Raw genomic sequence first — 14,300 nt, 5'->3', positions numbered from 1 at the left:
GTTCAAGTGCACAGGCGCTTATTAAAGATTTAAATTGGCGCCTGGTAGATAGTACCGGTGACCGCAGAGCTGGCACTTTCCTGGCTCAAAGAATAAGTCTCGCAATACAGCGAGGAAATGCTGCCAGCGTTAAAGGTACACTGCCACAGGGACCAAACTTTTTAAATTTGTTTTGATTTTGATTTTATTTATTTTTAATTATTTTTATTATTACTTTATAGGTTAAGAAAATTGTAAATACTGTATTAATATTCGATAATATATAATATATTAATCATAATAATTCATTATTATTATATAATTATGAATATGGTATAAACATCTTATGGTGGTACAATCTAAAGTTCGCATATTCCGCCACACATAACTACAAAATATATCTTAAAAGGTAGAATAAAGTTACAATTTATATTTATTACATTATGAGCAGTAAAGTATCACATTATTAAAATATCACATTATTAAAATATATTCTTACGTTATCAAAGTAATATAAATTATAATGTTTCACGTAATAGAATAAAAGAAAAAAGAAAACACTATAAGAAGCATGGTGCAGAAAGCGAAACACCTAGATGCCGAAACCGAAGTCATTTATGCTGGATTCTGTGGATAAGTTAACCAGTGAGAGAGATTTTCAATGAGGCTTCAATTTTAAGTATTTAAATACATACATACTGAAGTTTGGCTCTTAGTCACCAATGTTAAATCCCTCATTGGCATTTTGATACAGGTATGAAAATATTTTTTAATTAATAAATATGAAAAAAATTGCAAAGGACTTTAAGTTTGTCATTCCAATTGCAATTTCCAAATTTTAGCTAGCTATATTTAGCAAATTATAAATCGTAGGTTACCAGATATTAGATTCCTAATTGTAAAATAAAAATGTGTTTTACAATACTATAGCAATAAACTTCCTTATCGAAAAAAAAATATCAACCGTTTTGATTAAAATTATTCATGCATACATCACAGCGTAAGCACAATTTATCGGAAAATTACGCAAAAGTACTTAAAAAAGTGCATTTAGGTTGAGATTTAATAATTAATTCTACAACACAGGCCTAAAAGTTGCTATATAGTTAAAGCTTTAAGTTGTAAGCTTAAAGCTTTAGCTAAAATAGTGTGATTTTGTTTTTATTAATTTTAAATAAAGGTACATCAAGTAAGTATTTATATCTCTTTAAAAACATCAGCGTTTGATACTATGTCTCATATCAGAGGTACGGATAATATTAATTAACAATTACTGTTCATATTACCCCAGTATTTAAGCGAGATGCCGAGAGCGCATTAATCAACTAACGATTTAATTAAGTATAGTGTACCTTTGTGAGCTTGGCCTAGAATATTATATACTACGAAAGGTTAAATATAAATAATTGGTTAATTTAATTTGCGATAAGCTTTTTCATTATTATTGCGTTGATATTTTTGTATAAAATTAAACATGTCCGGATTGAGATATTCCATGCCTAGTTATATAGTTAGTTGAAATCTAATCATATACAACCGGTGACCCCAGAGCTGGTGCTTTCCTCGCGTATCGTATAAAATTAGTAAGATAAATAAGTATCGCAATACAGCGTGAAAATGCTGCCAGCGTTAATGGTACAGTGCCACAGGGACCAAACTTTTTAAATTTGTTTTCATTTTCTTTTTATTAATTTTTAAAGAATATAGAAGATATTTAATTTTTTTTATCATTGCGTGATACTCTACACGTACTACAGTCTTTTTAACGAGACGAGAACTAACTTAATTAACATAGCGTGAAAATTTGAACTGAAAAAAATTCTCACATAATATGTATTTTGGATGAAATGTGACATTTTTCCTCGTGAATTAAATCTCAATTAGGTATATATTATATCAACGATAGACGGCTTTTGTTACTATAACGTCGAATTTATTTAAATGACATAATTGTTCAAGTGCTAAAAATTAAGTAGGAAATAAAATAAGATACATTTTAAAAGACTTTTAATTATTAAAACATGTTAAAAAAACTTACAAATGCTTAGACAATTTTAAACACTCTGTGATAGAGAGCCCTTTCGCTTGAAACCACCGAACCAAAGATCTACAGTTTTCTTATTTCCGAATAACCAGAAAAATATTGAAAAAGCACAATGATAAACTGCGACTACAGTTGCCAAAAAGAAGAAATTCGAGAAATCATATTCATCGACACTGACAATATACAAAACTGTATGTACATCTACTATTGTCTGCTGCACGCAAAAGGTAAATAATAGTGTCACCATGACGATTACAATTCGAAGGTTGTTTCCACTTTTTTTTATAATCCGGTGAATTATAGCCTTTAAAACCATAATTAATAAGACGCCATTTGAAATAAGCATAGGCCATTTTATGAAAATCATGTATAGAAATATAAACTCACAATATCTCAATAAAGATAAATAAGATGTTACAAAGAATAAAATCGCAATGATCACTGGAGATACCCACGCAATGATAGACAATTTTAACATACACGTTTTGTCAACTATAAATACTTTTACAAAACTTACATACATTTTCTTGGTGAAAATAAACATCCAAATTATCAAAGCCGCTTCCGTTGTTAATTGAAACATTAAATGATAGTTGATTTGCGAACTAATATTCATATCACAAAGTATTAACACATCGTAAAGATACCTCGAGAGTGTGTAAAAAAATCTTGCAATCATAAACTGTGTGAGGATTTGGTTTTTTGGTCTGCGCCTCCATTCGACGAAGAAACAAGTCGTCGCTAATAGAAAAATCATGGCTACAGTTGAGCACACCATGCCAATTGTGATGGCTGAGAATCTTAGTATTGATGATGGAGTCCATACTGATGCTTCGAAGAGTTCAAGACATTCCGACGTAGACCACTGCATTGTCACATTAAATATTTATGAAAATTGTGGCTTGGCTGATGTTTTCTTATGGAGCAATCTTGCATTTTTACTTGTATTGAAGCTTCTCAAAGCACTTTCACTATAGCTATGAATTATGAAAATAATTACTTGATAAATATAATCTTTCTGCGATTAGATTGCTCTTGATGGAAATTTATTAAGGTCCTTCCGATAAGGATTATATTATAATATTACACTTTGTTATTGTTTTGATCCTTAAAATAATATTTTCGTATAATATAATTATCTTGACCAAGAAAATATTTGAAATTATTTAACAGTATATATATTTTTAGATGTTTTCTCTTTGATCTTTTAAATGCTTCAAAAATGATGTGACAAAATATTCAATAGTTATCAATGTTTATCTTCAAAAGCCGGCATCGCATTTGAGAACCTTCTGGCAATGTAAGTGTGCATGGGCCACCTTATGACTTAACTTCTAAATAAATTTAAATCTAGATATATGGTAAAAATTTCATATTCTTTTTGAATGTATATTAAAAGGGATGAATAATACAAAATTAAGGAAACACAGAGATTTTATTACCAAGTATCAACGACAGGTCTAAAATAAACATTGTTTGTGCCGAATATTAATTATAAAAGTTCCATACAAATAGTCAACAAGGATAGGTTACCTATCGAGACTTTCCTGTCAGGCCATAAGAACAATATTTTCGTGTTACGTATTTTATTAGTAAGAAAAAGCTTGGCTAACACTCCTCTACACCGTTTTTGATATAGATATATGAAACTAAGCTTTACTGTGTTCACAAAAGTTTTAATGTTATGTATAAAACGCAGTCGAGTTGAGCAGTGTTTGTTAACCTGAGGTCGTAGGTTCGATTCCCGGCTGTGCACCAATGTGATTTCTATGTGCGCATTTAACATTTGCTCGAACGGTGAAGGAAAACATCGTGAGGAAACCGACATATCTTAACCCAAAAAGTCGATGGCGTGTGTCAGGCACTGGAGGCTGATCACCTACTTGCCTATTAGATTTAATGATCATGAAACAGATTCAGAAATCTGAGGCCAAGACCTAAAGAGGTTGTAGTCTTTCTATAAGCTTTTATCCCTTTATTATTTTTTCTGTCTTCGTTTCACCACGAATAAGTAGTTCATTACGTTAGAATTTTACTATTATTTTTTTCCTATGAGATTGACTGTGATCCTAGACTGCGTCCATATCTAAAATTAATTTAAAAAATTGATAAAATGACATTTAATATTAAATCCGGTCTACGCAGTGTTAAACTTTCATCTGCCACAAAAATATTGTTCTTACAGTTAAAATAATACAGTAAGCATTTAACATCGTGAAGTTACAGTTTAACATGAAAATATTTTTCCAAAGAGATTTCCACTAATAGACCTATACGTGCATCTACTTACAAAATATTATTGCATTTTTTCTAGCAATAGTCACTACGCTACTTTAGAGTAAAGGAAAATTTAAAATATTTGTCTGAATTCAAATGAGTCAAAAATAGTTCGCAACCCATAAAAAACATACAGATTTATATATTTGACTAAGTTTTAATCAGCAAATTTCAAGTTTAATACGATCATAACTCAAAAATTATACAATTTCATTGTCTGAAAACCAAATATTTTGTTTAAACATTGACTGAACTAATATTGACCTAAAAATTAAATTATACAAAAAAACTCTTGGTTTCTTAGATATATTAATTTGATCGTTATTATATTTTCTATTGACAGTTTAATGATTTTAGAAGCTAAATGAACATTACAAATTAATATATGCATCACAAATAAACATGTAAAATCAAATAGACTTGAAGTGTTTTTTTCTAAAGTTTAAAAAGCCACAAACATTTTTTTTCTAAACGTGTAAAAGTTAAGTACTAGACCAAGAACTAGGTACCTAGTTTTAAATACTTATTTTAAGGATGTAGGCTCTTAAATAGAAGTCTTAACAAGGGATCACAGTTTGGAAAACTAGTTCAATTACAGGGTTCGAATCCCCATAAATGATACATCGGTGTAACATTTACTACAAATGAGAAACAAATCTGCAAAGCAAATTTCTAATAGCAATAAGTAACAATAACTCTTTACCAGGCGTGAATAGGTCGATATTAAAGAAGTATTTTTTACGTTACGTTTGTGTTAATGTTTTGACATATTGACCTTTGTGGTTTGTTTAAGTCAAGCAAGCTGAATGCTGCAAGTGACTAATCAAAACACAACAACCATACAAATTACGCATTGCCTATTATGTTGCAAGAGTTTATATTGAAGTGAAACTTCTAATGCGACTTTCAACAAAGTTGCGTTAAACGTTTAACGCTAGAAAGAGACAGAGCGAGAGCGTGGCTCTCGAAAACATGCACCAGCGCGAGCGTTAGCAACGAGTAGCGTCAAATATTCCAACGCAAGAGAGAGAGAAAGATACACAAAGGTAGAAAGTAGGAGAGGGAAAGAGAGTCATTATCCCATTGTAAATGTTGTAGATTTGGATATTTCTCCACTCGAAAATGATACTTAAAAGATGCGAACAATTGTGAATTGTAAACAATGTTATTTGTCTTAAAAAAACAATATAATTCCACTAAAAATGAATTTCTACCCCTACTTATTTTCATTTCCACATTACGAAGTTGCACTTCTCCCACGCACTATTTTTTTTTGGGTGAGCACAAATAGATTTTTCGTTGTCTGCGCATTAGTAAAAAACATATCAATTAAAAACCAACGCACTGGCTTTTTGAGCGTCCATGGGCGGTCGTATACCTTAATATCAGGTAAGCCCGATTTCCACCTGTTTTATAAAAAAAAGTAACAGAAATGTCTCGCATTAGTCGGACTGTCTTAGATATGTTTCGGTAATTTTAGTCTATTATGATTGAAATCAACCTGTTCACGCCTGGAACGAATTTAAACAGCACATTGAAACAATAATTATGGAAAACTTTTCTTATTACGTTAAACATCGATTTTACCACTAAACAGTTTGAAATACAGTGACTTCTATTAAGCAGGTCTACAATGGAATTTATTACCACCTGGAGAGACCTAGAATTTATTACCGCTTTAGTACTAGAGTTAAGAAAGGAGATATAGAAACATTTTGGCAAAAAATTAAAAGAAAAACAGGTTTGGACCAAATAAGTTTGCCAACAATAGTAGGTACGACAATAGTCGTCCAATCAAAGTTGAATGGTTTTTTTCCATGTTTTTTCAGATTTGATCAACATACACAAAGTCCATACTCAGAATATTAACAATACTGTTACGAATTATTTGATAACATTGAAATACATGTTATTTTTCAAATTTTATCCAGTTTACATTCCAGAACTTGTTTTATTTTGATGTTTATATTCGTTTGAGTATATCTGAAGGCTCTTTCCCTATTCCTTTGTATATTTAGCTTACGAAGCTTAAGACTAAACTGGTATTGAATTTGTTTTCAATTCAAATTCTTAAAAATTCAACTTCAATTTAGAACATTTATGAATAAACCAAACACTTGATAAATAGAAGTCACTGTTAAAGAGGCTTCTTTCAACTTTCAACTTTTTGAAAACGAAAGAAACCTTTTAGAAGCTAAAACTATAAGATCACATCGCAGAGGCTTTAGGTTTAGAATTACGTTAGGTACACTAATTTACTTCAACAATCTACTATTTAGGCTCAAAGTCCAAAATTTAAATTAAATTATTATTAAATTAAATTAAATAAGAATAAATCAATTATTACTAAGACATAAAGGAGTCTGTAACGAGAATAATAATAGTAATAGTAAAAATAGATACAACAAAATCGTTATATCACAACGCAGGCTCTTGTATATTTTCTTTAGTGACTCAAGGACTAGAAATTATTTTTTATTTTAATGTCTAAAAAAATGATATATACGCAAATGTCGCAGTCCATAGTATGAAAGATATGTCTCTTACAGACAATAAATTATAGAGTCGAACTTCGACTTATGTAAAGAATGTTAATACACTAAATTCTTTTTTTATTAATAATAATTTAATTCCCTTTCAACATTATTGTAAAAGTGAAATATTATACTGTGATATTTGATTAAGGTAATAAACAAATTTAAAATCGTTTATTAATAATTAGTAGTATTAAGATTTTTTCTGCAAACTCCTTTCTGTCTTAGCAAATATAATCAAGACTAAAGTTGTTGACTAAATAAAGTTTACTTAAAAACACAATTTAAAATTAAATAACACGTAGTTAAAAAGTTTAACTTAATATAGTTTTGAGTCCAGCTCATATTTTAAATTAATGAGGTTACATAAACTTAAGATAAGTGAAGAGTTTTCTATTCCACCATGTGCTCTGAAAAAAAAACATAATTTCATTTAAACAAATAAAATAGTTATTTGTATCGGCAATCAACAGCTTACATTAGAACTCTAAATTATAACCAAACCTTGATGTAATTCCAATTTCAAAAATTCTAAAAAAACTTTTTACATCGGAATTTTATTAAAAATCATTTAAATCGTCCCATTCATTCTCGTTATAAATACTATATATAACTTTGATTTATATACCATAATATATTTATATATCTATATTTCGTTATTCATTAATATTCATACGTTCTTGGAACGTAATTCGAATTCACACGCCACGTCAAGTCAATGTCTAAGTTTAATATGCAAATGTATTTGAGCCGTGAAATCTCACGCAAAGTCCAATTATTCTACTAAGTTCCTCAAATCAAGACAACATTCTGGAACATATATACAGTATATGAAGCTGATTTTGTATGGTAGGGTGATCAGTAATTAAAAACGTTAAACGTAAGGTAATCGCTGACGATTATTTAAATTATCCTAATCATTGGAAATGATTTTCCCTAGTTTAAATAATTTGTACTATGACTCAAAACTTGGCGATCACGCGTGTTGTAAACAGTTTATAAAAATTGCAATTGAAAAAAAGGAATTTACTATTAAGTTTGTTATGGAAGAGCTGGAAACATATATTTTTTAAAGTGTTCCTAAATACTAAACCTAATAATAAATTGTTTCTAATGAATAAGCACATTTTTATTTTTTTCTATACCTACTTTCTATCGTGAATTCTCCGTACGTTCTAATTAACAACCTCTCACCTTGCTCCTCAACTGGAGTGTGCTCTTCATCAGACGAGTCCACGCGTTCAATTAATGAACTTTGTTTTGATAGAGACTAGAAGGAAATAATATACGTTATTGTTCACACAATGATAGACGGTTAATTTGTGTCCAATCAAAGTTTTTGATGTTATGCAATCTAATGCATTTGTCAATTGAGAGTCAGGCTCAGTACTGAATAATGCATCGTTCTCGACCTCATCGAGATATACATGGGGAGATATCTGTCCATTAATAATAGACGTATGCACGTGTATGTATGACGTAAAAACACGACGTCATTATTCTTTGATATTCAAATCAAATAATTATCAAAATCAATCGTTTTCAGATTTTTTCTAATAGCATATTTAGATATCAATGTTCTAAGTCATTTTGAAATTGCTTTTGTTTTTGAGTCAAACATTCATAAATAATCCGGTTCTTAAACGTATATCAATAATCTTCTTAACCAAATTAAAGCAATAATTTATTGAGAAGCTGTGCAAGTGAAATTCCATTTTTACTTGGCCGTACACGTCACACGTTCCTAGTTATTATTTTTATAAAACTACCTTATTAGACCGTCGTCTTGGAGGTGATATCTTATTCCATAAGGCTTCGAGTTGATCAAAATGTTGTGATTGCGCCAGCGCTGCCTGTTCCGGGCCAAGGCTCACCTTTAAAAATGTAAAAAACTTTTATTTATTCCTCTTCAATCACGAAAATTCAATTCAAAATTAGATTAGAGTAAAAAACCTCCTTCAACGGGGAAGGCGTGGTCCTTTACTTCGTACTTCGCTTATTACAGTTAGCTTCCGTCCTGCCCTATAGGCGATTAACCTACAGGTGATTGACCTCCCCGCGACGGCCCAAGCCGAGGTCCGAGTCTTGCAGGAGACAACATTGTGCTAGTCGCGGGGAAAACGCCCATTCGGGCCGAGCTACGCTCGCCAAAACAGCCCGAGCTGAGCTGTAAAGGCCCTTAAGGCATACCTATCGAAAAAAGGGTCCCAAAACACAATATTACGTGTGAAATTTTTTTAAAGGTTGATTACCTGTGAGCCTAAATCTTTATTTTTCGCTTCTTGTATTTTCGATATTTCTTCCATCGATGCTGATACGGAGAACCTGTTAAAAATAAAAAGAACTAACTAGGTGATTTTAATTTTATTGACGATTTTGCTATACAAAAATAGTACATATTAATAGTTAAAAAAAGATATTTTAATGTATGTCGTACGAAAGGTTAATTGAATAACTTCCTCTTATCTTAAAAATAAATTCATATTCTCAGGTCTTTGTATATGTTACGCTCCTCTAACAGATGCTTTTTAGAAATCTGAAATGCACATGAATGCATCGCAATTCATGAATCCGTGAGATCAGCTTTTTAGTTTTTACTTTATTTTTGTAGATGTTTTATTTTAGATTAAGGTTGGTGATTCCATACTTATATTTTTTTTATAAGATTGGGTTTACACTTCTTGCACTGTACCCATACACCATATTTCTTTTTTTAGTTTTTTTACTTACTAGGGTTGGAAGAGATCGCTTCTTAGCGATAAGGCCACCCGTTGCATCCCTTATAATTTTTATGTTATTTGTTATACTATAAACGTATCAATCATAAATAATACTTAAATAATTTGAGTGTTAACAGTACAGCGACCTTATTTCTGAAATAGCTATTATATTCGCCCGCAGGTGACATTAGCGAGATATTCCGCAGTTTAATTATGAAAGGTCAACGCACGCTCAAGAGCCAATAATAAAATAACAGCTTGATTAATAAAACTATGTGATATATAATAATACCTATTTAGGAAATACTGAACGAAATTTGCTAACACATCTAGTTTTTTATTTAAGATATTATTTTATTTTATATATTTTTATTACAAAATCACTACAATATATATAAAATAAAATAAATCAGTGGCACTACAATCTTTTTAGATCTGGGCCTCACATTTCTGAATCTGTTTCTTGATCATTTGTCAATCTAATAGGCAAGGGATCAGCCTCTTGCGCCTGACACACGCTTTTGATTGCGCCGACTTGTTGGGTCTACAGCAAGTTTCCTCACGATGTTTTCCCTCAATGTTCAAGCGAATGTTAAATGAGCACATAGAAAGAAAGTCCATTGGTGCACAGAGGATCGAACCTATGACCTCAGGGATGAGAGTCGCACGCTGAAGGCTAGGCCTTTATACATATACATAGATACTTAATACCTCTGATGACAATATAGTCAGAGAATTAGCTAGAAAATTAGCTTTAAATTGTGATTATTTACAAGTATACCTTCGTTTCAGTCTTTCATCGACTTGAGCCATCATCGCTGCTGAAGTGAGATGCGCATATTTCTTCTGCCACGTGTAGGTATCCAACGAAACCTCTTTCTTCAACAGCCTTCGCATAGGACGCTTCGGTGCTAAAGGGCGTAGCTCTGAAATAATTATTTTTTAAGTTCAGCACAAATCGCTTAAAAGAGCAATACGGTTGAATATACAACCGTATTGCTCTTCAATTGTACAGATGACTATACTACTCGTATATATAAAAAAAGGGTCCAACGTCAAATAGAAAAAATAATCTTCAAGCTAGCTAAAGTAGAAGCTAATATAGAATAAGGGAGCTTTTAGGAATACTTATCTATCAGTGATTAACTGTCACCATTGACTTAAATAGAACGTATATACACATATATTTTCTGAACATAATAAATATAATTAAGTAAAGGCATTTTCACTAAAATTGTTGGCGTGGCTATGTCAGAAGAATGTATTCCAAACAATTACCAAAAAACAAAAACTTTTCTTTTTTAGTTAAAAAGTATTGTAATGGTGACTAATGGGTGACTTTTATAGCGAAGGCGTGAGACAATTGGAACCGAAACGCCATAGAATTTGTAGATTGCGAAACTGCAAAGTTTGGAAGATAAGAATTTTCCGGAAGTTTTCAGCGCATTTACCGGGCGTAAATGAGCAACTTTCTCTCTTTTGTGACATTTTGAAAAGGGTTTTTGTGAGCAGTTGCAAAATAACTCCGGTATACAATTTTTACAAAATAACAGCAATTTTAAGAAATATTTTAACAAGTTACTTCAGTTGAAAATTAGTAACAATTCACTTAGAAGAGAAGAAGAGATCGCTTGATAGCGATAAGGCGATTGGGCTCAAAGCGTTAAATAAATATTCCAAAGTAAATGACGACGTGTATATATCAAGTTTAAAATTTTACGATGGAATTTTCCGGTAATAAATTCAACCTATTTTAAATATTGACGCTAAAACAATTTGTGGTGGCAAGCACTACGCGGTTTTGGTGACAAACCGCATATACACATTATACATCATAATATAGAAGAGGGTAAATTTATTTCATTTATAAGGTTCAGTTGATTAATTAACATGAATTAATTTATCAATAAAATACCGTGATTGTGATTACGACTGTGTGTAGCCTAAATGAGGACAGTATTTTGGTATGTTTGTACTGATTAAACCCTACTGGAGCAAGACCATGTCCTCATTAGAATCTAGTTGTTCTAAGTTTGGAAAGGAAAGTATTTTATTTTAAAACACATCTACGTACAACTTTCTAAAATGTTTATCTATATATATATATTTAAGATTATAACGCTGTCTAGTTGTGTTTTTGTGGTGTAAAAATAATAATTACATTTTCTGGTAATTTAGTCCTAGATATTTAAATTAAGCATCTGAATATTGCCTTCAATTAAGATAAGCGAAATATACAAATCAATAATATATTGTGTAAGAACGCTCTACTTTTCTCTACTAATCACTACAAATGAAATGTCAAGGAGGAAAATACTACTACCGAAAAATGGAGAACGTAATTTTTTTGTGGTACCCTCCTACCACAGGGGGGGGGGTAGTCTCTCTTTAAACTGCACCTTCATACGTTCTCTGAGAATATCACTCATCGCACGAATACGCGAGTACAATAAGATGAATCTATTTCAGTTCACGCCGGTTTTCTGATAGTGACTTATTTGGCTAAAGCCCGTAAGCAACAGCATAGCACTCCTAGTAGGAAGGGGGTTGACTGATTGCCCTGGTAATAATGTCACAGGTTATTTCACCAGTGGGCGATGGGGTCGTCACGTCCCGACGCCAGTGGGAGTATAATTTGACATTTATTTTTTTAGCTTAAAAATATTTTTAACATACCATCGACATCCTTCGTGGGCGCAGCGTAGGTTGGTATCTTTACGTAGGTTGCTGGCGTGTTGTGTAAACATATTATCGGCAAACAACCTGTTGATTGAATTATTGACGTATTGAGGCGAATCGATAAAAAATTATTGCAATTATGGTTCGCATTATAGCTTAACTTGAGAAAATACAGAAAATGGACTAAATACATATGAATATCTGTAATCCTTTCGAGGTTGGGTTATGGAACTTTGAATAAAAGATCTCAATTGATTGAACAAGTGCTTTGATAGATTGAAATCATATTATTAAAAATGTATATTTTTTTATAGAATGCACCCTCTCAATGCCAGAGGGATCGCGACTGCGTTGGTGGCCTTTTAAGAATTGATTCGCTTTCTTCTTGAAAGACCCTTAGTGCAATTGTTTATCAAATACCTCGACAAGCAGCTCATCATCATGGTTAAGAGACACGTAAGCTTTTATTTCAAAATGACGATTCATTTATTTTTATCATTTAAAAGTTTTTATTTATAAAAGAAAAGACTTAGCTTCTCTCTAGAACTCGTCAATTCCACGCCCGATAGAATCATTCGACATTAATAAGTCCATAATTATGATTTGTATTAGTAAGCAAGGACAAACATTTTAAAGAACCATACCTCTATCCAACAGATGTATGACAATGCGAGCGCAGTCACTTGTTATCTGGAACCCGAGCAGAGGCACGTGCAACGCTAAAGATGTCAACGCCAGGCCTCGTTTAGTCTCCCATATTATGAGCGTTTTGTCCTCCGCACCTGCATTAATATTTTGTATTACATCTGTGGTACATGCAATTTGGTGACTGTAGCTGAATTGTATAGGATTTCTGTTGATATAGTATTGTCTACGTCAATTCAAAGTTGTTGAAACATTTTCAATCAGAAAAGTTTCCTTTAGGCATTAAATTTGGATTTCAACTTTATAACCAATGTTTGTTTGCAATACGTGAAAAAAAAGTAATATAATTGATTTATATTACCAGGTTAGCCATCTGTCAACTATACCCAGGTTTATTATTAACTTTCTTTTTTAATCTTAATGTTTAAAGAAAACACTTTTTAACCGGATTAAAGTTATGTATTATTATAAATTTACAATTATTTAACGTAATTTTAAATTTATCCGACGTTTCGCGTGCGTGGTCACGTGGTCACCGTGACCACGCACGCTGTAAAGCACGTTAAATAATTGTAAATTTATAATAATACATAACTTTAATCCGGTTAAAAAGTGTTTTCTTTAAATGTGTAATGGTTATGTTAATCAAAGACAATACTATCTTAATGTTTATTTATTTCCTTATGTTCAATTCTTTCAGTTACCTAATACTAATACAATAGAAAACTTATTAATACAAAATTTAATCTAGGAACATAATATTACAAATAAACAAAATAAGAAAACATAAAACCTTGTATTAGTAATATATTATAAATAATGTAATCCTTGTAAATTCAGCCAGTGTGCAATCAGTCATGTTAAATCACAAAGTTACCCAAGGGACATATTTCTGTGTATGTTTTATGAATCCTGTTGATCAGGTTACTAACGTTTAGAAAGCATTATTGTTCCGAGAAGAGCTCCGGGTCGCATCGCATAACATAACAATACATAACATCAATAAAAATATGATTATAAGTATTTTGAGAGAAATGTTGGCCTAGTGGCTTCAGCGTGCGACTCTCATCCCTGATGTCGTAGGTTCGATCCCCCGCTGTGCACCAATGGAATTTATTTATGTGCGCATTTAACATTCGCTCGAACGCTGAAGGAAAACATCGCGAGGAAACCGACATGTCTTAGACCCAAACAGTCGATGGCGTGTGTCAGGCACAGGAGGCGGATCACCTATTTGACTATTAGATTGAAAAATGATCATGAAACATATTGTAGAGTTGTAGCGCCACTGATTTATTTTTTTATTTTTTTTTATAAGTGTGTAGAAAGAAGAAAACTTCAATTATGTGAAGTGTGGTAAACTTCTCAAAATAATCACTCCTCGCTAATTTAAAGGATCCTCAAGAAAATTAAATTAACCCT

At 31.6% G+C, this 14,300-nt stretch overlaps 1 protein-coding gene across 1 annotated transcript in view; it reads right to left on the bottom strand.

Moving 5' to 3' along the window:
- Nucleotides 1–3,439: 3,439 nt before the first annotated feature.
- Nucleotides 3,440–14,300, bottom strand: part of LOC125050992 (protein qui-1) — a 113,789-nt gene continuing 102,928 nt past the window's right edge. Inside the window, exons 25-31 of the mRNA XM_047651104.1 lie at nucleotides 12,878–13,015; nucleotides 12,231–12,317; nucleotides 10,336–10,480; nucleotides 9,087–9,159; nucleotides 8,604–8,708; nucleotides 8,029–8,104; nucleotides 3,440–7,244 (exon numbers count right to left, since the gene is read on the bottom strand). Coding sequence (XP_047507060.1) covers nucleotides 7,228–7,244; nucleotides 8,029–8,104; nucleotides 8,604–8,708; nucleotides 9,087–9,159; nucleotides 10,336–10,480; nucleotides 12,231–12,317; nucleotides 12,878–13,015 — 641 coding nt within the window. The 3' untranslated portion in view covers nucleotides 3,440–7,227. The remainder of the gene's footprint in view (nucleotides 7,245–8,028; nucleotides 8,105–8,603; nucleotides 8,709–9,086; nucleotides 9,160–10,335; nucleotides 10,481–12,230; nucleotides 12,318–12,877; nucleotides 13,016–14,300) is intronic.

This window comes from Pieris napi, chromosome 7 (genome assembly GCF_905475465.1).
Source record: "Pieris napi chromosome 7, ilPieNapi1.2, whole genome shotgun sequence".
Taxonomy (NCBI): Eukaryota; Metazoa; Arthropoda; class Insecta; order Lepidoptera; family Pieridae; genus Pieris; species Pieris napi.
This window is presented reverse-complemented; position numbering and strand designations above follow the sequence as displayed.